This window comes from Gobius niger, assembly GCF_951799975.1.
Source record: "Gobius niger genome assembly, chromosome: 5".
NCBI classification, from domain to species: Eukaryota; Metazoa; Chordata; class Actinopteri; order Gobiiformes; family Gobiidae; genus Gobius; species Gobius niger.
Genome location: NC_136856.1, coordinates 20,174,697 through 20,201,770, shown reverse-complemented (window position 1 = coordinate 20,201,770; position 27,074 = coordinate 20,174,697). Strand labels below are relative to the sequence as shown.

General features: G+C 43.6%; 3 protein-coding genes across 4 annotated transcripts in view; 1 reads left to right on the top strand and 2 right to left on the bottom strand.

Moving 5' to 3' along the window:
• Window positions 1-18,224, top strand: part of mrpl11 (mitochondrial ribosomal protein L11) — a 46,070-nt gene extending 27,846 nt beyond the window's left edge. The window contains exons 3-6 of the mRNA XM_079557336.1: window positions 14,079-14,174; window positions 16,411-16,504; window positions 16,801-16,960; window positions 18,022-18,224. Of these exons, the coding sequence (XP_079413462.1) occupies window positions 14,079-14,174; window positions 16,411-16,504; window positions 16,801-16,960; window positions 18,022-18,130 (459 nt within the window). The 3' untranslated portion in view covers window positions 18,131-18,224. The remainder of the gene's footprint in view (window positions 1-14,078; window positions 14,175-16,410; window positions 16,505-16,800; window positions 16,961-18,021) is intronic.
• On the bottom strand, window positions 648-6,208 carry tmem265 (transmembrane protein 265). The gene is made up of 2 exons (XM_079557517.1): window positions 5,170-6,208; window positions 648-2,389 (listed from the first exon to the last, which is right to left on the bottom strand). The coding sequence occupies exons 1-2, from the start codon at window positions 5,186-5,188 to the stop codon at window positions 1,347-1,349; spliced, it is 1,062 nt and encodes a 353-aa protein (XP_079413643.1). The 5' UTR covers window positions 5,189-6,208; the 3' UTR covers window positions 648-1,346.
• Window positions 18,225-20,930: 2,706 nt separating the features above from the next.
• Window positions 20,931-26,839, bottom strand: npas4a (neuronal PAS domain protein 4a). Of its 2 annotated transcripts, none has more exons than XM_079556121.1 (8): window positions 26,405-26,839; window positions 25,993-26,147; window positions 25,810-25,912; window positions 25,412-25,724; window positions 25,199-25,308; window positions 24,933-25,068; window positions 23,118-24,856; window positions 20,931-23,031 (listed from the first exon to the last, which is right to left on the bottom strand). In XM_079556121.1, exons 1-8 carry the CDS (start codon window positions 26,577-26,579, stop codon window positions 23,000-23,002), a joined length of 2,763 nt encoding a protein of 920 aa, XP_079412247.1. In that variant the 5' UTR covers window positions 26,580-26,839; the 3' UTR covers window positions 20,931-22,999. The 2 variants fall into 2 exon arrangements, with proteins under 2 accessions (XP_079412247.1, XP_079412246.1); XM_079556120.1 differs by having other exon boundaries at window positions 20,932-23,031; window positions 25,993-26,150; window positions 26,405-26,836.
• Window positions 26,840-27,074: the final 235 nt, after the last annotated feature.

Genomic DNA, 27,074 nt, shown 5'->3' with positions numbered 1-27,074 from the left:
TGCAAATGTAAAAGTATAACAAAACACGTTCGAATAGCAGAGTAGGGAACACCTTTGACTCGTGTTCAAAGGTTAGAACACGAAGAACCTGGTGCATAAGATGTGCTTGATTGTATGTCGTAGTTTGCACACAGGTGTTTCCTCTATTGGCCTTTGGTTGAAAATAGATAAATAACATTTGCTAAATACTCAAATTAAAATTAGATGAATTGATGAAAAGATGATGAAAGTGTTTCTCCAAAATAAATCTATAAACCGTAGGAGCCAGTCTTCTGAACTTAATAACTCCCAAAGAGGCCTCTCCCGTTAAAGTGCCTTAAATCCCATCACTGGAACACATGCTCCAAAATGATGTGCACGATTTAGAACATGAGCATCATTTCAGGAAACATGATGAATAGATGTAAGTGTAGAAAGTTGATACTTGATGAGCTAAGTATCTTTTTTTTTTTTTATTAATTTCTTTATCAAATCACATACAGAGAGTAAAAGTGCAAACAAAACATCAGTGAAATGCGAGTAAAGGGATTACTTACATTGTTTCCTTTCAAAAAGTGTAGTAAAACAGATCAGTCTCAACAAACTCAAGCTCATTGATCATTTAAAAAAAAATAATAATGTGTTACAATTAGCTGATCTGAAAGTTGATCTGAAAAGTGTGAAGCTGCTTTTAAACCTTTGTGAACTGTTACCAACACAGTTATCCAACACATCTTAAATCATTCTCACAGTTTTCCACCAGTCAGCAGACTTTCTCTACTGTTGAAACCGCGGCCAGTGTTTTCTCTGATTACCATTTTGTGCCAGACATGAAACTGTGCCTCCTCTCGGGTAACTACAGCCGGCCTCCACAGTAGTTGTGTCCTGATCCACACTCAAACTGGAACATGGTGTATGTGTTTCAGAAAAGATTAGACTTGTGTCTGTTAAGCCACCGTATCTGAGGCTTCCCTATAACACTTTTAAACGTGTTGATTTTCATCATGTGGATGCTTAGTCTGTGCTGGAGAACCTATGGATCCGATTGACACAAATAACTTTGCAGAGTCGTCACCTCTAAACAAATCCTCAGTGCCGCCGTGTAGGCGTATATCTGAATAATCAATGTTTAAACCTTTGGCACGACCTTTCAGGAAGTGTAGCCTCAAGTCAAGCCATTCTTTCTGGTAGTTTCGGGGTCAGTGGAAATTGAGTAATACTATCTTCACTCACAGCAGTGTTCAATTTAAATACAGATGCAAATAAATCAGAGCAATACAGTCAGAGTTTCTTCAGAAATAGTGAGGGACTGAGGCTGATATCTGTTTGAAATAGATAGAGGCGCTGTGTGTGCTGCTGTGAACTCTCTATAGTTCATGAGAAATGAAAGAAGGTCCTAGGGCGGTCTCTGAGGGTTCAAGGCTCACATGGGACAGTGTGTGGCTTTGAGAGCGCGTTAGTGAGTGATAATGAGGGCCTTTCGCCTGGACCTGGCCCTCTCCAGGCTCTGAGCTTTGGCTCGGCAAAGTGGAGTCTCCAGCTTCAACAGTGCCCCCAGTGCCTCCAGCGCGCCGCTCCTGTCTGTGGCGCTCCCACGCCGAGTTCAGCTTCACAGCCAATGCCAGCAGGTTCTTCCCCAAGAACACAGTGGAGATGCGAGGATCCCGGTACCACAGCATGCCTGTGCCCCTCAGGGCCAGAGTGAAGATGTTGATGGTGACTAGACTGAGCCAAGGGTACAGAGCCTCTTTTCGGGGCTCTCGCTGTCCTGGCAGCCCAGTGGCCCCCAGCTCTGTGAGGGCCACACATGGCAACAGTAGCAACAGAGCATAGCAGTAAAAGAACACCAGGCCTTCTGCCCAAATGGGCAGCTTCTGGTCCCCGGGGAGTACTGTGCCCCCTTGAGACTCCCACAGTCCTGCTTGAAGGTCTAGAACATCCAGCAGGTCAACCACCACCCACAATAGCCGGCCTCGGACCTCCTGCTTCCTACGCTGAGGGCTCATGTGGTCGGCCCCGGTCAGGATGAGGAACAGGGAGGGCAGGCAGATTGACAGCAGCAGAGTCAAGGTCTTTCGGGCCAATGGGTCAGGCGGGCGCCGCTCCTGGCGGTAGTTGTGACACACAAAGAAGAGCTTAAGTTGGAGCAGAGACAGGAACATAAACCACAAGGCGTTGGCAAACCCGCGGCGTGGAGACCGCGCCTCAGAGACCACACCGGCCGACACAAAGCGCAGTGCAAGGAGGAAACCCACATCACCTAGCAACACAGCCACGCACTGCCACACACTCGGTCCAGCAACACCGCGGGCTCCCAGCATGCTCTGCTCCAGTAGGTACAGGTCCACCACAGCCATCGTGCTCACCGTCACCAGGGTTGATACGCACACCTGGGGCGTGGGCACCATGCCTAAAAAGATCAAAATAAGAATTATATAACTGCATTTGCATAAAACTGTGCTTGTAGATTTTTGCACAGCCATCTGTCTGTGTAAAATAACAGTTGGTTAAGAACCTACTCGGGCTTCCAGCACTAATTCAGAAACAAATGTAAAGTGGATTGTTGCTATGGTTAAAGACACTGACTCCCTCATAAGCAGTGAGAGCTCTTCATCTTTGGCCAGAGCTGTCAGTCCTGGCTCCACACACGGCATTAAAGTACCATTTCATGTTTTTATTCTCTTTCCTTTGAATTAAACCTTTTTTATTTTACATAATTGTCCTGATTAGTCGGTCTTATCCTGTACTTTCATTTTGCAATTAATGTGCTCTTTCTTATTCATTAATTGTGCTCAGTGGTCAAAATAGTCTGTTTGTGTTTTCTCTGGGGTGTAATCTCCCTCGCTGCTGCAGTCTTTAATCGTCTCAAATCCAGCTTGTTTTGCGGATGAATATTGATAACCTGCTATTTGTTTAGGGATGCTTTGACTCGCGGATGAGTGTACACACTGTGTGCATCTGAATGCTTGCAGCCAATGCTAATTTGGCTGGAAATGTGCTTTCATTTTTTTCCCCCCGTGCTCATATTTCAGCCTGAGACAGTATAAACCTCAGTATTGATCTTTACTTGAGAAATGATCATTGACTTTACAGTGCAATCGAAAAAACGTCTCTTTGTAGTATTTAGCTGAAAAGCAGGGCACAGAGCACTGGGCTGTGTGTCATCTGCCCAACGCCACTCGGGTGTCGACCCCTCTCCACGATCGATGGCATTATAATATAAAATCATTACCAGCTCAGATGTGCTGTAATGGCAACAGTTGAGCCCGATCGAGCAAGAGATATCCAGCATGATTGCCGCCTCTGAGGAAAGTCTGTGAGAAATCTGTATTGATATCTGGCTGATGGAAGACATATAAGTTCCTCTCAGTTAGACTAACAGGGGATGTGCCATCTTCTGTGCACAGACTAAATCATTGAAGAAGGCTGAGGAAATCCTCTGGGGATCCCAAGGGCTTCGGGTTGTATTTAGGATGGATACAGACTGGGAAGAAGTGTACGATTACAAGTTTAAGTCTTCTTGGCTGTCTGCATGCTTAATAAAGTGCAACTCTGTGATAGTGATAGTTCATAAATAATCTCCCGGCAAGAGCAGCTGAAGAAGATACAGGGGGAAAAAAGGCTACAATTTAGATTAAAAAGTGACTTTGAGCGGCTGTAGAGGCGGCATGAGCGTGAACGCTAATGTATTCATCACCCAGACTGGTGAAATATTACAGACTTGGGTTTTGTTCTGCAACTGATGGATCAAAGACACAGGAGAAGGACCGATCTCCAGTGATTAATCCGCCGTGAGGCACAGAGGGAGGACAGGCGTGGATCATGGCAGCATTCATAATATATCTGAAGCCTTTTGTCTCCGAGTGCTCTGCAACTCGATTACCGTGCCCCAGAATTGAATGAATTTCACCGAGCTGTAGATTGCGAAGATATTGGAATTTGAATTTGTTATTTCTTTCCTTTCACGGACCCCTCACGCGGGGGGAATGGAGAGGTCGACAGCTGGTCTTCTTGAGGTAGAAATTTCTTAAACCTATTCAACCTGAAGCATAAATTTCACCTCACTGTCAGGCCCTGTTTGTGTTGTGAGGGGCTGTCAGTGCACTGTAATTTATTCCGTTCTGAGTGAGGCGGTGGGACGACAGCCCGTGTGTCCACTCGGCTCATCAATAATGGCCAAATTCATCATTGCTCCGTCGCAGAAAATGACACTTCTGTTGACAAGCTGAGGCAACCCATTTCACTTTAAGCATGAGTAATGGCCTGTAATGGTGTCCAGGTGAGACACTTGGTCACATTCGATTCTGCAAAAGCACTAAATAGCTTTCCCACATTTTCTCTTTTAGACTCACTACAAAGACATGCACAATTGTATCACTTTAAAACTAGATCTCTTGTATTTATTGACTCCTGGGTAGGGCTGTGCAATTAATCGAAATTCGATTACGATTTCGATTACAACAGTGAACGATTACAAAAATAGCATAATCGCAAAAAATCGATTATCTTTTTTTTTTTTTGGGGGGGGGGGATTTTTGTCACTTTTTTGATGGATTTTTGTCTTTTTTTTAATGGATTTTTGTCACTATTTTTGCTGGATTTTTGTCTTTTTTCTGCTGGATTTTTGTAATTTTTTTGATGGATTTTTGTCTTTTTTCTGCGTGATTTTTGTCTTTTTTTTAATGGATTTTTGTCTTTTTTCTGCTGGATTTTTGTCATTTTTTAAATGGATTTTTGTCACTTTTTTGATGGATTTTTGTCTTTTTTCTGTTGGATTTTTGTCTTTTTTTATGGATTTTTGTCACTTTTTTGCTGGATTTTTGTCTTTTTTCTGCTGGATTTGTGTCTTTTTTGATGGATTTTTGTCACTTTTTTTAATGGATTTTTTTAAAGGCAACAAATAATCGTTTGAATAATCGTGATTTCAATTATGACAAAAATATTCGTGATTATTATTTTTTCAATAATCGAGCAGCCCTACTCCTGGGATGTTAAACTAAAGGCAAGAAAATCCAGTAAGTAAGTAAATCCAGCAGCTCCCAGGCCTTCAGAACAAGTTATCACAAGTGGTGCTGCCGTAGCCCAAGGACATCTGAACACCAGCTCTGCTCTTTGCCACGTGCAAAGTAATCAAGACCGAGTGCAATCACAGTTAATGCATTGATAAATAAATCCGGTGCCCAGACTTACAGCCACATGACTGAAGCATCTGTTGATTGATCAGGTGGCACCCCCCAAGTGTAGCCTCCGGGGCTTGTTGTGCCAGTTTCACAGTTTATCCCGCGCTGGTCTCTCCTCAAACGCTTATCATTAGCTGACCGAGGAGGAGCAGTGCTGGCGAGTCGCGTCTTGCATCCTTTGGCAGTTCCCGAACCTCCGTCAAAGCTGTTCTCCACGACACCTGTTTCATAACGGCCGTGTGATCAGCAGGTATCGGGGCTGCATCCGTGCGAATCAAAGAAAAGTAAAGCAGCAGTTCCCCAAACCATTCGTCTCGCGCTGGATGCCCTTTGCCTTGATTTATACCGACATTTTCCACGAGTGGAAGCGTGTGGCTGACCAATAAAGTGCCCTTTATTGTCGCTGATGAGCTGCTCCCCGCTGTGAAAGTGTCGGTACAGTCCGTCTGTTACTAGTGGATGGTTAGGCGCTTGCTTCTGGCTCGAACGATGAAAAGAAAGTCATTGTGCGGCCACGCCAAGCAAAGTCGCGTACTTGGGGAGCCGCTGGTCCTGGGCAAGGCAAGGCAAGGCAGCACCCACGGCTCCTTTCTGGGAGGGTTGGCTGCGCGGATGGCACGCTGGCAGCACCGGTGGTTAATGCAGAGGCTCCGCAAAGTAGTAGATGTGGCCGTGGCCGCGTCGCCTCCCGCAGTGTCCGGCTCAGCGGAGACGCATTTGAACCGAGCGTCGGCGCGCAGCAGAGAGAAGAGAGAGGCGAGGAAACTCACGCGGCTCGAGTTTGCCTGGTGCTGATCATTTGTACGCAGGTTACGTGCCTCGCTCCAGACCTCCCACCCTCCGCATCTCCCTCAGCCCCTTCTCCATCAGCTGGTGAAGTTTCGCTGGAGAACGCCTGCTCCCGTTACAATAATATGCTAATCATGCCAGTGCTCGTGCCAGGAGATTAGTGGCTTTGTTTGGAAGCTGCTCCCACCTCGTTTAGCATCCCCTCTTTTGAAGGAAGTGGAGCGAGCGGTGCCTGTAGCTACCGACACGTTTAAAGCTCAAAAAGCAGATGTGAGAACTTTAATTATTCCTTCTGTTTGCTCACCGGTTCACTCCCTGTGGGGCATCTTTCTTTTGAAGAGCTACAGATTCAGCAACTTTCTGTAATAATGAACTATAATGTTTAAATGTGCAGATGAGCACTAAAGCAAAAACAATGTATTAGTGTATAATGTGGACAGGGGCGGACTGGCCATGTGTCCATTCTGGAAGAGCACAGAGGGGCCACTGGCTCCAAGGCCACCAGTCCCGCCACAATTGAGCTTTACCCAAATCTAAAAGCTAAAAAGAAAAGCATCAAAATAGCGAGGAAAAAGAGGATGAAAACAAAACAAAAATGTGACAAAAAAGGACAGAAAAAATAATGAAAAAACAACAATAATATGACAAAAATGACGTGACAAAAAGTTACCATCGCTTTTGTAGGTCTTAGCTTTCAAATGAGGCGTTACATTGTTGCTCTCCGGTCGAGAAGCTTTTAGATTTGGGTAAAGCCCAGTATAAAAAAAATGTGAATCTAAAAGGAATTCCGTGGAGTATGGTGTACCACAAGGCTCAATTTTGGGACCATTATTATTTATTATTTATATTAATGATTTTGCTTCTGTTTCTATGACCACATTTCCAGTTCTTTTCGCTGATGATGCCGATCCAAAAAAATTAAAAGTCGACCTGGGGAAAATGCACTCGTTAATGTTAAGGCGGGTGGTAAGAGGTTAAAATATGTATTTGTGGAAGTGCACAATTACGCTAATTTGGGCCTTGCTGGTCAGAGTCCAGGGCTGTTTTTAAGTCCCAGTCCGCCCCTGAATGTGGATGAAGATGTATTAGGGCAGTAGGGCAGAGCGATATAGCCTAAAATGTACATCACGATATAAAAAAAAAAGAAATATCACGATTTTAATTGTCGATATAATTGACAATGGACAAATTACTTCGATATCAAAAAAAGGATAGCGCGATAACGATATGCATTTACCCCTATAGGGCAGTAGACTGTCCTCAAAGTGTGGCATGTGTAGAGGGTATACTTGTGATGTCATTTATGTGCTTGAGTGACACTGTTGAGTTGGAAAATTAGTCTTTATTTTGCCTCGCTGGATGAAATTAAGTTAGCTGATATATTATCATGAGAGATGCGTAAATTCAAGCGGCTGGATTTGGATAAGATTTGTTGCAATGTTGTCCTAATGTGATGAGGTAAATACAGTCTACATGTGTTGTATTTCCTGGTAAAATAGTTTTTTGTGATACTTTCTTGTTGCATATTTGATTTTAGAGGTTGTGCCTGGTCCTAGCTTTAAAGGCATTTCATGGTTTCACCTTGTTGTGAAAGTCCTGCCCCTTCAAGTGTATCAGTATCAGTTGCCTTTAGCCGCTCGGGTCCTCGGCGCTTCCCTGAGGCTTCCATGGTGCCCGCTTCATTTTGGAGTGAGAGGTTTAATCAGACTGGTGAGAAAGCGGGCGGAGACTCATCTTTCTTGTCAGATTCAGCTCTGCGCTCTGCTGATTCCAAGAGAAGAGGTTTTCTATTTTCCTCAGTTTTCCCCTTTTCCCACCCGCCCCTCTATGTTTGTCCCAATCTCTCCCCTCGCTGGATGTGGTCTGTCCGCGTTCTCTTGCTTGTGTTTCCCAGGGGCGTGGTTGAAGGTCACTGGTTCTGCCTCACTTTCAGAAATGATAGCCAGACTGAGGCGAGAAAAAGGACAGAGGGGAACGTAGGTAATGGCAGCGACAGGAAGAGGGGCAGCCAGGCCAGCCTCAGTATTGTGCAGTCATCACTTCTCGCTCTGGTCCAGATTGAAGAACTTTAAAAGGGCACATTGGGATACAATCTGTTCAAGAACGGTAAAGGACATCCGCTTGATCTATTGGTCTGATATTGGCTGCCGGGAAATTGATAAACATCTGGGCTTTTTCCATTTACAGCAGTCACACCTTGAAAATGTCTGTAGCGTGTCATGCAGCAAACATTGTTTTTCTCATCACTAGTATTTTTCTGCCATTGGTTTGGTGGTTGGGATGTCGTTGCATGTTTGGCAAAATAACTAGCAAGTAAATGAATGTATGAACAGATGGAGCAGAGCATTACACGGCTTGAACACACTGTGCTGTAACCACCAATTTATAGTGATCTTAAATTAATCAATGCTCTGATCTGTTTTTTTTTTTTACAGTTTAAAAACTTTAGGCAGATATTTAACAGTTACTTGCTTACTTACTTAATTTAATGTACCTTTAATGTAAAATGAAGAGCGTGAGAGAGTGTTTGTCCATGTACAGATATATGTTATTTATATAATATATGTGGCTGTAGTGTGAGCACAAGGCCATAGAATCTTCAAGCAGATCCGGTCGATCAGGCTGTGACACATCAGTCAGCATTTATTTATTTATGAACATATTTTATTGAGATGAATCATGTTGTTTTTAAGGGGCCCTCAGGGTCATGTCCAATGAAAATATAACCGAGATCTGTGTCGAGACAATAAAATAAAACAAACAAAACAAAATAATGCAACAAAACCATAGCTCGCGCACACACTCTCACACACACTTGCGCTCGTGCACACGCACGCACACACTCACGCACGCACACACTCTCTCACACACACACACACACTCACATTCACACACACACACACACGCACATGCACGCACGCACACACACACATTCACACACGCACGCACGCACACACACCCATTCACGCACACACACACACACACACATTCACACACTCACGCACGCACACACGCACATGCACGCACGCACACACACACATTCACACACGCACGCACACACACACACACACACACACACGCACACACGCACACACACACATTCACACACGCACGCACACACACACATTCACACACGCACACACACACACACGCACACGCACACACGCACACACACACATTCACACACGCACACACACACACACGCACACGCACGCACACACACACATTCACACACATTCACACACGCACACACACACACACACACACACACACACATTCACACACGCACACACACACACACACACACACCAGCTCTCACTATTCACATCTATAGTCATTTATATAATGACTATGGTACAAAAATAAATTATTGTTTTAGTATGGATTCAAAAAACTGAATGAAACTAATTTTAAAGGGACAAAAAAATCATTATTATAATTTGTCAAATCCTATACTAGATAGTAAAAAGAGACTTTAGAGAATGTACCATTTCTCTTGCAAAATGTTGTTTTCATTGAAGCTCATTATCACTTTATTTTACACTACCTTGATACATTGTACCTAACTAAATGTAGTACAATGTAATGTGCTTTGTAATAATCTGTAATAACTTGTTCCTATGGGTTAGATACACAATGGAATAACTTGTATTAGTACTTTGTAGGTACATAATGTATTAGGACATACGATCCTTAGGGTTAAGGCTTAAGGTAAAAGTTATGTAATATTACATTATGTACCTACAAACTACAATTACATATTTTTCCATTGTGTATCTAACCCATAGGTACAAGTTCTCACACATTGTTATGTAGCACATTACATTTAGTTACTTTAGTTACTACGTACAATGCATAAAGGGTGCTGTACAATAAAGTGTTCCCAAATATCTGTGCGATGCACAATCGTATTAGTTATTAATAGTGGTTACCCCTGGAATTAGCTTTGCACATTGGTTTATAAAGATCACATTTTAGAATAGATGAATATAGGGCTAGACGATATGGCAAAAACATGAATCCTTTTTTTTTTCCAGAATGAAAATAGATACATGTAGTTGATATATGAACTTGGACATACCTTTTATACCAACCTTATCTTAAACAAATACTTTCATTTAACACAAAAATCTTCCATTGTCTAGGAGCTGTTTGTGTCAAAGAAATGGCTGTAAACCTGACGTTTTGATTCAATTTCAATTGTCCAGCCCTTGATGAATATTGTTCTCCATGAGGATTTTAGAGCATTTACCACTGAACTAGTCTCACTCCTAGTCCAGCTCTTATCACTCTTTCTTTCCCATTGCAGCATTGGTCCATCCAGGTAGAAACATAAAAAGAAATTGACAAATAAAAATGGCATGAAAGAAATGTCCACTCCCTGTGGCCTCTCATTTGATTCATGCTTCATAGCACAGCTTGTTATTAACAAGTTTGGCGCTGCTGCCTCAGAACTTCTATTCCCCGCTGAAATATGTTGATCTGCTGTATGTGGTTTCACTGTGACGTTGTGCCAAACTCTCTCGCTCTCTGCCACTGCACCGCCCTGGCTTTCTGGTGTTTCTGCTTCTCCAGCCTCACGTGATTAATCATGTGAAGTGGCAAAAAGCACAACACCGTCAAGTCTGTGAGAGGTGCCTAATGGAGTTGAAAATGGAGATGTTTTGTGGTAATGCAATCCATTTTGTGCTTCTGTTGCTGGCTGACTTTCTTTCCTTTTCACTGTGCCCTCAAACAAGGTAATATTGTGTTTGCCAGATACAAAATGCATAGCCAGTGTCTATTTTAAGTAACCATTCAGAGTTCGCAAGCATAAAAAAGGTATTGATTGGGTAGTCCCTGAATTTGCTTCATTTTGTCAACTCCGTCCTTGTGCGTGGCATTTTTATTTTTTAAGAGAAACACTCTTTATTGGCCTTCAGTGCCGTTGAGTGTTGACTGGGTGAAAATAGTTTTTAACATTATTTCACATGTTTCTGAGGAAAAAGCTCGACAAATATCCAGCACTAACTCAACATTATGGGCTTGTTTGCCGCTTGCAGCCACAGGACCCAGACCAGCCTGCAGTGAGCCTCTCTGGCCACACTCATCTGGAATTCTCCCTCTGCAGAGTGGGCGGCTCCGACATGAAACCTAATCACCTGCGTGGCACTACAATGGGGCACAGTGTGATAAAATGCCAGCAGCGAAGCTGATTAAATGAACAGAGTAATGACGATAATGAATGAGAGTGTTTCCTCCTGAAGAGTTTAATTAACCTCGCCTCCCACCAGCCTCTCTGAGCGAAACACCTTCATCACTGCCGTATCGCCGCCCGACCCGCTGTCCGCTGCTCTCGGTCATTTATCCTGTGGCCTCGTGTGCCAGCAGCTATTAATCCTGTCTGCTGCCCCAGGGCCACGTCCTGTGTCTGTGTCCTTTATGGCCATGTTTGCCACGCTCCCTTAAACACAGCAGTGCCGTTGACCTACCCGGGCGTGCTCTCTCCTCTCTCGCCCCATCTTCAGCTCTCATGTTTTTCTCCCATTGGACGCAAAGACACCTGCGGCCACACTCAAAGGTTCCTCGCTGTCAGCAGCTTAATATACGGACATACCACTCTAACAGATAGACTTGTCGGAGTAAAATTAGGCCCAGGTGTTCATGCATAAACATTCACTGATAACCGCTCCCGGACATATTGAAGACCTCCCTCTACTTGCGTGACTCGCTCCCGATCCCCACGGTCAACAAAACCTTTTCATTGCGCAAATATTGGCCACCACATTCTGGCTTAGTTTAATAAGCCTCAGCTGTCTTTTATTTCCCCATTTTGGCTTCTCCTTTGCTCCCATCAACTTTGCTTCCTCTGTCTGTCACACAAGGCAAGGCTACATCTTGTTAAAATGAGTTAGTGAAGCTGAAAGGCCAATCACATTAACACGAACCGTACGTCAAAAAAAGGGTGCAGAAAACGCGGTGACAGGGTCGATTCAAATGGACACTTCACATATTTAATTGCAAATGCTTAATTGCTCCGATAATCACAACTAGTAGAACTCAGGAGCGCTCATCTCCATGGATCATATAGCAATTACTCTCTGCAGCTGGACTGGATGCAAGAAATATCTTCTAGATTAGCGTTTAATCCCAGTGGCCAGCATTTCAACTGTCTTTGATGATGTACGGCTGAATGTGCTAGTTCTATGGGCGGGTGATAGGCTGCAGCCATTTTATACTGGAGAGCACCCAGCTCTAATCAGTCCTGGTGCACGAGCGGGGTTTAGGACTCTGGGATGATTAGATGCTCAGATGCAGTGAATGTGGTAAGTGATTTGGCCAGGCCATAAATGTTACCATTCCAGTTCCCTCTCTGATAAATATCATATGGAGAAAAGCAAAGTTTAGAAGCTGCTTTTACGGCCTGCCAGGTCCATGCAACATTCAAAGCCTTAGATTGTATTTACCACTCGCTCATAATTACAGCAGTTAAACTATTAATTAGCGCGGAGCCTGCTGTCATCTTCAGAGAGTGAGAGGTTTGGACTCTTGTGGAACGGCCTGATTAAAATATGATTACCTGTCTCTGATGTATTCCTAATACTGTAAAAGCCTAGAGCAAACCGTCTCCCCGCCTCCCCTGTGACTGGTGTCTCTTGTCCTTAAGCTGCACTTTTACTTATTCGCCGATCCTTTTGTTGCTGTTGTCCCATATCTTTTAAGTGGATACATGACAGTGCGGTCAGAGGAGCGCTGTGAAGTCGGTCTCTCTTGTGTCTGCGCAACGCCTCTCCGTCCATGCTAAGGCACATTTTGGAACCATAAGACTTTATCTGTAGCTGGATGGCGTGGCCCTTTTATGGCATTGTGTGGCATGAAAGAGCCGTCTGAGTCTGTGGGAGAGATCATTATCCGACACTGGCTGTACAGTACAGAGGCGAAGAAGCCGTAGCTGGATGTGTGAAGCTAAGCCAGAGGGTGTGCTTCCACTCATATGCAACATCACAGCCCTATATAAATCCATATTTAATTACGCACTCTGTCCCCCCCCCACCCCCTTGTTGTTTACTTTGCAGCAGTGTTTTGTGTAAGGAGAAGGGCAGGGGAAGAAGGTATTGAGGTTGACATGGGATTACTATTAATAAGCACAAGAGGGAAGATAAGGTAGAGGCTGGAAGAGCTCATGGGATAAAGAATTGCTTTTCACTTTATTAGCAGGAGACGGTAATTCAAATCAGACCTAAAAGTGTTGAAAAATGTGCATTGACTGAAGTGCGGGAATATCAAACAGTTTGTTGTTATTGTGTTAGCGTATGCAGAGCGTAATGGGGAGCACTTTGGTGTCTAATGAAGTGATGGGGTTGCAAGGATCGCGGCTGATTACTATTCAGCAGGTGCTTTTTGAGGCCTTTAGTGGGTGATGCTCACAGAAGTTTCTGCTCCCTTAGGTTCAAATGAATTTCGTCTCGTTCCATCAGTGGGAAAATTCTCGGGATGAATGGCTTTTCATCAGATCCGTTATTTGTATCTGAGGGCTTGTCAAGAAGATAAATTTTCTCATTTCTGAAATTAACATTTTCATCAATTAGTTTTTGGGCTTGTTGAAGGTGGCTGAGTGTAAATGTCAGTGGTAATAATAACTTTTTTTTTTATTAATCAATGTCACTCTATCCCTTGAGTGGCCGAGTGTTGACTTAATGTCACCGATCCATTTTGTTTTGGCTCTGTTGGCCTCGCAGGAGCTGAAAATGGGAGGCTCATCCATCACTGGGTTTCCCTGGCTCTGGGCACCAACATGCATTCAGTCACAGAAGGAGTGACAGGCACACAAACCAACTCCGCAGTGCTGTATACACACACAGAGGCATTTGAGTGTGAATATAATGAGAAAACTACCATGAAGTAAAAAAATGTCTCCCTCAAAATGTTATGGCGCATAAACCATCTCGCTGCTCACATATAGACTGTCAGGCAGGCCGTCTCTCAACCGTGCGTGTGCGCCATTGCAGTCAAACCTCAGGCTTTGCGACAGCTTGACTGACAGCATCCTGGGCATCTGCATTCTGTCTACAGTTGTGTGACACTTGACGACTGTGAGCTGTGACACCAGCTCACACAGAAAATAATGTATGCATTTCTCTTTGTTGCTAGAAAGGAATCCCGATTGGGCAATTCTGCAAAGAGTTCAATGAGAAGACCAAAGAGCTGAAGGAGGGCATCCCGATTCCCGTCAAAATCCATGTGAAGGTACGTCTGGCTGCTCTAACCCACTGCTGACCTGCTACAGTGCACCCTCTCTTCCTTTCCCTCTCCTCTGTGGTTATTGCGTTCGCTGCATACATTACCAGCCCACTTTTATTATTCATACTCCCTCACCGAAGTAAGCCTTTCCATTTGCATTCATTAATGAAGCAATGCCCAAAGGAATTGGCGTCAAAAAGCGTTAAGTGGAGGCCGGAGATGGGAATTGCCCTGAAAAGAGCTGTTCTGTTTTTTGCTTTGTTCAAGGGCTACGCAACGGCTTTTTGTGCATTTGATTTGTTCCAATCAGCTGTGGAGCCTCTCGAGGTGAATAAATGTGCACAGCAACTTGCTTTGTTGGGAGTACTAAAGGCAGCTCTCCATTTAACACAGTATCAGCCTTTTCACGCGACAAACAGCGGCATCTGCTGGTGGTGCTGTCATCACGGCTCTGCTCTATTCACTCAGGGGCCTTTTGTTGACATGCCTTACACACAAAGACGTTCTCTGGGCCGTGACAAATTAATCTTTCTTGCCTGAAAATGTAAACATTATTTTAGTGTTTTTCCCCCGAAAGCGACTTAGTGCTGCCACTGCAATTGCACCTTCAGGATGTTAATATTTTGCTCTAGAACTGACTGTGGCTGTTTTGACTATTTTTAAAGCATTAGCCATGAGATGAATGACTAAATCCATGCAAAAGAAATGTGAAATTAATATCCTGGGATGAACTGATTAAGCATATTAAGCATCTGCCTCCTTCAAAGTACAAAACTCTACAGCAGGGGTAGACAAGTTTGTGTGATGAAGGCCGATTTTCTTCATTTCCAAAACACCAAGGGCCGAAACTCACAATTTTAGCCCAAAGTAGAGCACCTTTTCTCTACAAATATAAGTTTTGCTCATAATATATGACCTAATGGGGTGTTTTACAGGGAAATGTGAAAATATTGACAGTATTATCCACATTTTAGAGTCCTTTTCGTGTATTTGGTCTCTGATTTATAATAAATGTTTGACTTAAGCCTCATCTTGAACAAAATAATGAACGCTTTCTACTACTGTGCCACACACGGAATAATGTAATTGTGATCTTCTAAACTCCTGTAACCTATTTCTGACGTTCACTGTCATCTTATTTAAAACGCTTACTTTTAGGAAGACAAACGAGTAGGTGTTTTATGCACCGGTTAGGGATGTCAAGATGAACCCATTTTACAATTACCGCGGTCAAAAAAAAAAACCTTGGCAGGTTAATCGTAAGAATTTTGCGGCCCAAGGTAAATCGTCTCATGAGTTATGTGTGTGCACTCACTGGTCGTGTCATATCTGCTCCAAAACACATGAAGTCAATGGCAGGTTCAATAGTCAAATGTGCAAATCTTATCCATTTTCATAACTGCAAAATGCTGCGAAAGGAAGAGCCCCAGAAGAATCATGTGCAGCCGCGTAAAGACAAAAAGTGTAAAGATAAAAAATAACACAGGCCGAATGTTCAATAGGTTTTCGTGAAATGTCTTGCTTCTCTTTTGTGAACATTTTGACAGGACTGTAGAGGTTTTGAGAAATTTTCAATTTTCTTTCTTAGTTTCGCTGATAGTGAATAATCTCAAAAACACAATATTTTTCTACACAATAACCGTGACATCCTTAGTACGGTCTATGTGACTGCTGGAGGTCAGGGGCTGCCGAGGCCACACAATTGTTCGGTCGTACAGACGAGTAAAAAGCTGAGATGGACCAAAGTTGAGATTCCATTTTTTAATAAATTCTGATTCATTGCAAACCCAGGAGTGACCCAATTATGTACTGCTAACACTAGACACTTTAACTTGTTTCATTGTAATTACAGTTACTTACTTCTACAGCCTCCAGTGTACTAGGCTCGTACTAGGCTAGAAAATCAATCAAAACTATTGATTGATTTGAACAATTCCTTCACTCTCAATGCATATGTTGAAACAAGCAATATTTCACCTTTTACAATTGGGTGATTTCTAACATTGTCAATGATTTATTACCTTTCCATTTAAATGTTTGTCTCCAAAACATTGATGTTCCTTTTTTCTTTCCCTATGTTTGAGAATACCTTTTTAGAAATATGTATGAGCAAGCCTAAGGCAAATTTCTGCCAACACCGCGCATGGTAGAAATCTATTCTATCATATTATATTATATTAGTAAAGATCATGTTGTATGAAAAGTGATTATAGATACTTTGTAATATATTGTCTGATTTCAGCCGGACAGAACATACGAACTGAAGATCGGCCAGCCAACTGTGTCGTACTTCCTCAAACAGGCAGCAGGCATCTCTAAAGGAGCGGCAAAAACAGGTGAGCCACTGTCCCTGTGCTCACTGAGCCCATCATGTAAAAGCTGCACATTCTGCTCATGCCAGCGTTTGAGCTTTGTATCATTGATGTAATATTTAACACATTTCGGCAGCAGAGGAAAGAAGTGGCAAAGGTGCCTTGTTTTTGTGAAAAGAAGAGATTAATATATATTTCACTTTGATGCTCAAGTTGTGCCCAGCCTCGTGGAGGGGTCCACTCTGTCTCTCAAGTGCATTTTCCTGTAAGTTTAACGCTTGTTTCTGACCATCTGACCCTGTGTTTCTCTGCCCTTACAGGCCATGAGACTGCCGGGATGGTGACTGTGAGAGCAGTTTATGAGATTGCTCAGGTCAAAGCCAAAGATGAAAGCTTCAAAATAAGAAACTATTCACTGGAAAATGTGGTCAAATGCATTGTTGGCTCAGCCCGTTCGCTTGGAATCAAAGTTGTCAACGAGTAAGTTTGTGAATGCATCAGGCATAACTTGCCAAAGATGTAATCTAATAATCATAATGGCACCTAAATAATGTATCAAAAGAAGATCATGCATATTCAGCTGTTTGCCCCAGCAGGTAAACTCTGCTGCATCAGGATGGGTCGTCTCCATTCATGCAGCTACAGTGTTTCTGTGCCAAAGAGTTACTTAAACGCCAGTTTAATTTTTATATTTTACACATCAGTGGACAAATCTAAAGAATTATCTTTAAGTTTGAATTCTATAAATCCAAAAATATTAAATGTCACATCTTTTTATCTCTGTGTCTTGTTAATATGTTGAGTGAATCATTGAACTCAGTACAGAGTGTTGAAGCTTCTATTTAGAAGGACACACACTCACATATTTTATTGTATTCTTTTGTTGTTTGTTTATTCTGTTTCCACACTAACCCCATGAAGTAATTTGAGTTTCTACACAGATTATAGCATATGTAAATGTTTGTTTGGGATGACATAATAGTTTTATGGTGGTTTTATGTTGTTATAGAAATGCCAGGGGGAATGTATTGTCTTGTGTTTTCCTCATTTATGGGGCACAGCCGTTTACAGCTGTGGTTCACTGACTGTTCACAGGTGGCTGTGAATACAAACTCCCACCTGCGCTTACGTTGAGACCATTCTCATTTATCATAGAGTTGCTCTGTTATTTTCCTGCAATGCTAAACTTGTGGATTTTCAGCATATCTGTTCCATCTGAACCTGCCCCCTTGATATCTTTTCAAAGAAGAAATCTCCCACAATGCTTTTCCACTCCATAAATCAACATTGGATTCTTATGGTTTCACTTTTACACCAAAGAGCCGTTTGTTTTTGGTTATTGCCTTGTGTGCTGATTTAAAAAAATCTTAATTGTGCAAAATGATCTGTTCATAATTGCAAGATACACTGAATAAGAAATGTGCACTTTGTGGGAAGTTTCCGATTTTACCACTCACAGTGTAGACATTGAAACTTACCATTACCATTTAAAATATGAATAGACATCTCTTTAATAACCACTTATGTGACTTGTGTTGTAGCCTTTCTGCTGAGGAGTACGGAGCCTTCATGGTGCAAAGGGAGGAAAAACTGAAAGCTGACGCAGCTGCAGCCGCCGAAACAGCCGACTCAATGTGGAAAAAGAAATGATTCAAGTGCCCCATTCCTCTTTATTATTATATTATTATGTTTGTACATGAACACTGTCTTTACACTCAAACTGAAGAATGTGTTGGATGGTAATAAAAGACCACTGTGTCTGCAATTGTCTGTCCTGTTCATTTACAGTGATTTCTCTTCGTAGTTTCAATTGACCACATTCAAGTGTACGCTTATGAACTAAGATCCTCCTGAAATGAACGAAGCTCAGTGATTCACTTCAACTGAAGCTGCTAATGAAACTGTACTTGATTTGTTCAGTCTCTTTTATGGTATTATCTATTATTTACACATCTGAAGGCAGTTTAGCCTCTTATCAACTCGGGCAGATGCTTTGCCGCCTTCTCAGACCGACTTGGCAAGAATTCAGCATTCTGATTAGCAGAGGGATACTGTAATCCAATGCTTGTATATTATATGTATATTGAACCCTCACAATGTACACGTTTATTTTGATTCTAAGGAAACTGGCTGAAACTATGAACTGATATCACACTATGTGCCTCAGCCAGGATGCAAACTTTGAGCCTCATGCACCACAGCTTGCGTCTTATAACTGCACCATTTGGAAACTCTAAAAGCTCTAAAAGCTAAATATGACAAACTGAGGAATCCGCAAATTGCTGAACTTGCTTACAACTCTTAAATTGATGAAATCCCACAATGTGAACTCAGCACCTATGCACCAAAGCCTAAAACTTAAACTGTGGGGCGACTACTGGAAGACTCCTGAAATCAAGCCACATGAGGTAGATATCAACAACTGAGGATAAAGTAAATCGCTGAAATGGGAAAAAATCTCTGAATTTTGTTTGATTGTGGAAATAATTTGAAGCGCTGAAACTATGAAATTTGTGAAATGCCAAGTAATCGGGAAAATTCTAATGATAAAGCACAGCAAAACCAAGTAATGCTGTCAAGCAATTACACATTGTTCAGGTTGTTCTGAGTAATACCCTACTCTTAAAATTAAGGGGAAACACTGCAGCGAGATATCAATAGTAGGTAAGTAGATGAAAAGATTTATAGGCCTATAATGAAGCTTAAAGAGATAGACACACAGACACAAGTATTAATACACTTTTAACCTTTGCAAATTTTGTCATGTTTACAACCATAAACATAAAGATTTTATTTTGATTTTTTTTTTTTTCACACACAAGTAACAGACAACTGTGAAGTGAATGCGAAATAATACATGATTCTGTTATGTTTGAAAAGTGGGGCGTGCATAAGTATTCATACAGCATGAATAATACTTTGTGGAACCACCTTTTGCTGCAATAACTGCAGCAAGTCTTTTGGCGTATGACTCTACAAGATTTGCACATCTAGAGACTGACATTTTAGCCCATTCCTCTTTACAAATCAATTCAAGCTCTGTCAAATTAGAAGGAGAGCATCTGTGAACAGTTTTCAGGTCAGTTCTCTTGCCGACACCAGCAGGTTTTCCTCCAAAATGTCCCTGTATTTGGCTCCATCCATGTTCCCAACTATTCTTACAATCTTCCCAGTCCCCGCTGAGGAAAAGCAGCCCCACAGCATGATGCTCCCCCCACCATATTTGACACTGGGGATGGTGTATTTAATAGTTGGGGCAAGGTGTGAACATTCTGCAGTCAATGTTATGAAGACAATTTAATGCACTCAGAAAAATGCTGTATTAATACATGTGCACGGCCCACTTTTCTATTTTTTGAAAAATAACAGAATCATCATCACAGTTGTCTGTCACTTGAGTGTGAACGTTCAGTAAAAAATTAAAAAAAAAAAAAAAAAAAAATCTTTATGTTTATGGTTGTAAACATGACAAAATGTGCAAAAGTTCAAGACTCAATACTTTCGAGAGGCACTATAGACAGACAGACAGACAGACAGACAGACAGACAGATAGATACACTGCAAAAAGTATTTAACTACGTCAGTATAAACATCTCAATTTGAGCACAATAATCCAAATTTTTAGCTGTTTTGACTAGTTAAAAAGTTCTTGGGCGTTTGTCCTAGATTATTTCACTTGTTCTGAGATAGATAGATAGATAGACAGACAGACAGACAGACAGACAGACAGACAGACAGACAGACAGACAGATAGAGTTGAAATGCGTGTGTAGGTGGCACGTGATCAAAGCCGTGGTCGTTGACTTTTTGCGGCTGTCTCGTCCCCTGTTGACCCTGACTCCAGAGCTAACCACAGTCTACGATGTTCTCTGAGGTGCAAACTAACTAACTTCAGGTGAGCTGTATGCCTTCCTAGTTTGACGATATCTCTTAGACTGATACTGATATGACATCAGAGTAACACATGGTTAGGGTTTAGCTGTTGCCTGCGGCTAAACAAGAGAGTCCCTGTAGCCACTGGCCAGTTTCCCTAATTGTCTCTCTGTGTGGCTTCAAATAACAAATTGCTAGAAAAATAAAGCCTTTTATTTCAAGAATTCAAACGTTTTTCTAACTTCGACACTTCGCTGCTGAGTGTGTAGCACCAGGGGGCAGCATTTAGCCGCGTATGGGTGTTGATCTCCTAACCAGCCCAACAAAGACTGTTCTGCAGCCCATCAATTGTCCTTCATTTGAGTGACCTTATTTCGTCTTTGATTTGATGAGGAACTATAACAAGAATCATTTGATATGAAGAAACATGTTGGTAATGAACTGTGTGTCAAACGTAACCTTCCTCACATTTTCATTGATTTAATAAAAAGATCTCTTTGCATTGCGCGGTCTAGAATAGATTCACTTAAACATCGTCAGAACAATGTATTGTGAACAATGTTTTGTGAACGATGTTTTGTTCCATATCCGTCATACTGTACCTCTAATTTTAGCCTTCTCTCTGTTTTGTAGTGCCCCCCTCCCTTTCTCTACAGAGCTTCTCAATGGAGGCTGAGAATAGCACTCAGAGCAGGAATGCCTATATATGGAGTCTGGCAGTCACAGGTACATCAAGTGAATGTGGGCAAGTGTGATTTGTAAAGGAGGTTGGCCTTGGTGCTGCTGATGGGAGGGGGGGTCTTATTATGCCTACTATTATGCGTAGCACCATCATCATAAGTGGGAGGGGGTTCTGTGCACGCAAAGCCTCGACGTCCAGCGTGTGCGTCAGTCTGACTCAGATTGTGTCTCATTCTGTCTCGTCATGCGTGTGCGTCAGAGCTGTTGCTGAGCGAAACCCGCTCCAGGGGCAGAATGGAGGAGAGATGGGAGGTAGGTGGGACTGTGATGCTGAGGAGGAGGAGGAGGAGGAGACAAGATCTCGGCTATGACGACACAAGTGCATCAGCATCATTAAGTGCACTTTAATATAAATGCATTTGTATGACAATCAAATACACTTATAAGCATCACAATAGAACACTGGTCCACAATGTCCATTTGCAGTAAGTAGCATGTTCTTAATACAGTGTATCTCTTTATAGGTGATAAAAATCTCTCTCTGTATATTTACATACCAATAACTCATACAAATGTACAAATGTGTACAACCTTTCAGTATATCATATGCCTATATACACAGACATATGCAGTATGCAGTAACATTATTTTCAAATGTCACACAATACATAAATTTTACACAAGTATATTAACTTAGCCTTTAAAAGCTAGAACGTAGGAATCAATCCTTTACTTGACCGTAGACAACTCTACGTGAGTATGTCGACACCATGGGAATAGTACCATTCTCAACCCGTGTCGCTTTGTAACTGAATAGAAATAGCACCCCGTCCTATTGTCATTTTTTAAAACAAAACATTTTATAATATAACCCCTCTCAAAAAAGAAGAATCACTCATTCACATAGTCAGTTGTGCCTCAATGCACCGCACTCCAGTGGAGCAGCGATGCAACTATCCATTTGTCATGGACAAAGATGAAGAGTTTAGAGTTCAGCAGGTCAGGGCCATTTCAGGCACAAGGAGCCGCTATAAGCTGCCAGCATTGCAAATATTGATGCTGCAAGAATATCCAGCGACTACCCTCGGGCCCGAGAGACCCGAGAGCCACATTCAGAGTCTAATGTACAGTACAGCGTAGCAGTGGGTTATGGCATGAACAGAGCTCCGGCAAACTTCCAGACAATCTCGTAAAGCAATGAACACTTGACATAGCAGAGAATACCACATGCCAGGATCTCGTAACAGTTGAGTATTTTTTGCACAATACATAAAAATACACAGAGTTTTAGATGAAACTGTATGCATGAAATGTTTTTTGCTGCAGCAAACCCAAAACTTAAAGTATTTCAGATTCAAGTTAAAATAGTTTGATTCTGTGGTACATTTTCAAGGCGATGAGGAACAAGACTTGAATCGCCACATTGTGTTGTGTTGTATTGTATTGTAACACATAAATACAGTGATTGGTTTTCTCATGGATAAGATTTGTAAACATTTCACTTCAGTATTTTTAAGGTTTGAGTTTAAGCTGCTGCAGGTCTAGCAAAAGTGGTAGAATTGTTCTATCCTTTGACCAGAAATGTGTTTTTTGTTCACAACAGAAGTTTCACTACGAGTGAATACATGTGTGCGTCTGGAAGTTAAACAGCGCTTAATAGTTGAGAAACTTTTCTCTCTTTTTTTTTTTACAGAGAAGGCTAATGGTAATCGCAGGGAGCCGGGACCCAGTCAGTCCTGAATCCATGGGATATACCATTGTCAAAATGTTGCACCAGTTTGTATTAGTACTGTAGAGATTATGACTTATCAAAAGCCAATCCTTTTTCTCGCGTATTTGTCAGAATTAGTCCTTTAAGTTATATACATTATGTATATTTATACACTTAATCATTTTTTACTTTTCAGTAAAAGGGGCTCCACAAAATATGACAATATGCCATACTTGATGAAGTAAGTCACAGACTTATTTTAGAACGGAGGAACTTCCACTCCCATCTGAAAGACAAGAATAAAAGGAAAATGACATTAGTTCCAGTTCTAGAAGTGGCTTTGGTACATATATGTGATCTTTGAGTTCTCACCTTTGTGGAAGCACTGTGGTGAAGGATGACATTGGAGTTGATACAACTCAGGTTGTTGCCCTAAGCCAGGGGTGATCGAGGCACCTGCCCCAAACATGGGTTCCAGGACAGCCAGCTCCTCGAGGAGGGACTGAGTGCAGGTCATGGCAGGCGGCGACGGCGAGGCGACTGGTGAGGTCATGGGGTCAGGTGAAGCCGTGAGGATCAGGGGAGGGGAGGCTGGGATGGAAGAGCAGGACGTCACAGGAGATGACACCATTTCAATCTCCATGGGCTCCTCTGCATCCCCCTCCCCTTCCATGTGGACCCCACTGTCTGCAGTCGCACTCGCCCCACATCCAGCCATGGAGTTACAATGCGTCGATTGGACGCTACACAAGTGGCCCACTCCCTCAAATTGGGAGGGTTGGTGCCAGCACGCAGGTGTCTGAGGAGATGAGGGATTTGACAAGGTTGGAACTAATGGAGATGATGGCGACTGAGGTGGAGCGAAGTCGTCTTGGAGGATGGTTTCTAGAATATTCTCTTCGAACAGAGAGTCATCCTCATCGAGGAAGATGGGAATGTCCAGCCCTCGCCAGGCCTTGATGGGATAAAACTCCCTAAACATGTGGACTGGGTCGACATCAGTGGTTTCTACCGTGGGAGACATGAATGGAGAAGGAGGACATGAAGGAGGAGACATTTTGGACAATAATGGGTCTAGGTAGAACCCCTCCGCCAATGAGCTGATGTGCTGCGCAAGGAGGGAGATTTCTGCATGCTCCTTCTCTCGTTCCATTGAGAAGAACGAGAGACTGGAATGTTTACCAGGGGAGGCTTCGGGGGTTAGAAGGCCCTCGGGAGGGTACTGAAGGGGGCCAAGTGGGACGTCTACGTAAAGTGGGCCCCTAACCTCTGGCAGCGTCATCACGGTACAGTCACCATCGCCGGGGCTGTCAGGTGTAGGGGGCAGTTTTTCATAAAGTGAACCACTGCAAGGCTCTATGGGGAAAAGCAGTTCTGTGGAGAGAGTGGGCAGTGCCAGGGGCAGTTTGGTGGACAGAGTAGTTGGGGGCACGGGGCTAGATGCTGTGGTGGGAGGGGCTGAGGCTGGGGCTGTAGACGTTGTTGCAGTGGTGGTTGTTGCACTAGGAGGAGGAGTCGTCGTACCTGTAGGGTCAAAGCTGAAAAGAGGCTCACCAAATGGGAAGGCGGGCCCAGTGACCTGGGGTGTGTAGGGAGGTGTGCACACAAACTCTTTGGTCTGAGCCTGTGAGGTGGGCACTGGGGGGAGGGGCAGGGGTAGAGCTGGCAGTGGGGGGTCGAGTTGGAAGGATGGCGGCAGCAGGATGTTTTGAGTAAGAAAGTCCAAGTCTGCCACTGTTTCCACGGTGACCGGTGTGGGAGAGGATGCGGCAGAGCGGGTCTCGTCTCGGACAGCAGGATGCTGTTGGAAGAAGCTCTCCTCCTCCAGTGATGAGAGACTGGAGCGGGGGTCTCCCTCCAGCTGCATGGTCTCTGTCGCAGAGCTGCCAGGCTCATCGGAGGAACCTACACTACAGCCAGCAGTACTAAAGTCAAAGGACTGGCCTGATAGTCCACTGCTGCCTGGTGTGAACACTTGGTCTGGACTGGACAGGGTTTCAGGGGATTGAAGGCTGAGACCCTCCTGTTGGGTCGTTGCAGCATTTAGCACCAGATTGAGTTGATTTTGCTCGGAGCTGAGTTGCTGCCGGATTGCCCAGCCCTCAGAATCACTGCAACAAAAACAGAATATATTTAGCCTTGTTGTATTAACCTTTTGTAACAAGAATGATTTCTACTAACACCCACCTGATGATGTAATTGTTGCTTGTGACTGGGACCTCACCGGGCTGTAGCTGAAGTACCATGTAGAGCCAAACCCAGGACTGATCTTGAGTCTGGACACGGACCACCATCTCTGCTCGACCCTCTCCTCCTTCCCTCACTGTTAAGACACAAACAGCTGTTGACACCACTTTGTCATCTCATTCATCTCTGAGTCCTGTTCTTGTGGCGCCTGTGGGCCTGCTGTGTGTGTGGGGGCAGCATGTTTGTAGTATGGAGAGTGTACTCACACAAACTGCGGTGCTGTGCCGAGGCGTGTGACAGGTCCTGTGGGTGGAGGAGGCTGTACCAGGAACGCGAACGCAGCGCTGTCACATCAAAGCCCAGATAGAAGCACACACTGCAGGCGACAATGAGCAGTCATGTGAGAAGATGATGCTATAATTTCCTCTTTAAAACAGTGATTGACGCAGGCCTCGTGAAGTACAGAGGTTTTCACTCACCTCTCCTGTGCAGAATGCAGCCTCATATCCCGGTCATGCTGCGAGTAGAAACATGCCAGGAACAGGTTGGCCTCGGCCAGAGGTGAGCCTGTGGTGCTTAGAGCCTCCCTCTCAGTGCTTGGTCCGGAGCGGCTGGGATGGGGCTCCAGAGGAGAGCAGAAACACACCCACACCGGGTTTGAAGCCCAGTAGGACCCAGTTGTTGAGGAGGATGGAAGAGACAGACAGCGAGCTCGTATCAGAACCAGTTTGTTTCCAGCACTCTGCCTCCGGACAGATTTAGACGTGTTGAAACGACAGCGGAAAAGACGATCTGTTGCAATAGAGAGTGGTTTAATAAGCATAAGGGTTTCAAATCAATACTAGATATCACACCACGTCTATATTCACTTTCTTACCAATCTCCAGTGATGAAGATGTTGATAGATTGGTCCTCATGATAAAATGGTCTGATGCATCAATGATATCATACACACTATCTCCTTGTGCCACTAGATCCACCTGTAAATACCAATCAATACATTATTTCCTCTAATCCCAACTACAATACATTGTCAAAGGAATTGTTAATGTTAACTTACCATTGAATGTCCCAGGTGCTCGGAGACACTGTCTGACAGGTATAAGAGCTTGCCTTCCCCAGTCAGCAGCATGAGAAAGCCTGGCACTGCCTGCATTAACTCAGACAGCTCGTAAAAAGACAGGAATCCTGTAGACTCCTCCAGATTTCCCACTTCTGCTGAAAAAGACAATGAATAACACAATGAATAAAAAGAAACTATCTGAGAACTACACGGTCGTGATAAAATGTCAGGCTGCGCCGTTTCAGCACCACGGACAGCGACAAAGTAGCAGCGCTTTAAAACTATCTGTATCCATTTACTTGGTGTATTAAAGCACATATGGCCTTAATAGTGAAATGCAGAAAACGCATTTTACAAACGGGCACATGTTGATTCAGAGAAGCTGTGCTGCATTTCAACAGGTCCTTACCTCGAGTGAAGAAGACGGACTTCCTCGTGTACATGCAAGCCAGTGACATGATGTGCAGATATGAAAGCCGCGCTTTATCGGAGTCAGCAATCGGTAACAAGTCTTTCAAGTTTCGGATCTCGGCGTTGATTTGGTCCCGGCGAGCCTTGGACGCGCCTTTGGTTGAGCGGTACATCACGGCGGAACTGCGGGATTCCTCCGGTCTGAAGTTTAGAGTCTCTGAGTGGAGCAGACAGTATTCAGAGATGGTGTAATCTGAGGATGTTATTGGACTTTCATCTCAGCTCTGGTGGGTCCAGAGTGGGCTTGGTAGGACGTTTGCTGCGCACGCCAGTCCGCACAGCGCCAAGGTGCAACTACCACGAACCGTAAATCTGGTTGCAGACACTGCTCGCCGGTCACTTATATAGCCTGGGACTCCCAACGCACCAACACCGACGTAAAAGAGCGGGCGGGGCAGCTTTTACGTTGGGAGGGGGGAGACTCTCAGTGATGAGAGCGCACATAGAGTGCATTGAGCAGTGGAAGTCTCCCCCCTTCCTCCCCTCGTGCCCTCTCCTCTCGGTGACTCTGCCTCGACGTCAGCTCTTCCCTCTGCTCGTTCGTGACGTCGGTCTGAAACGGGGAGCTCCGGCGACGCAAAAAGCCCGATTTGGACAAAACCGAGTAA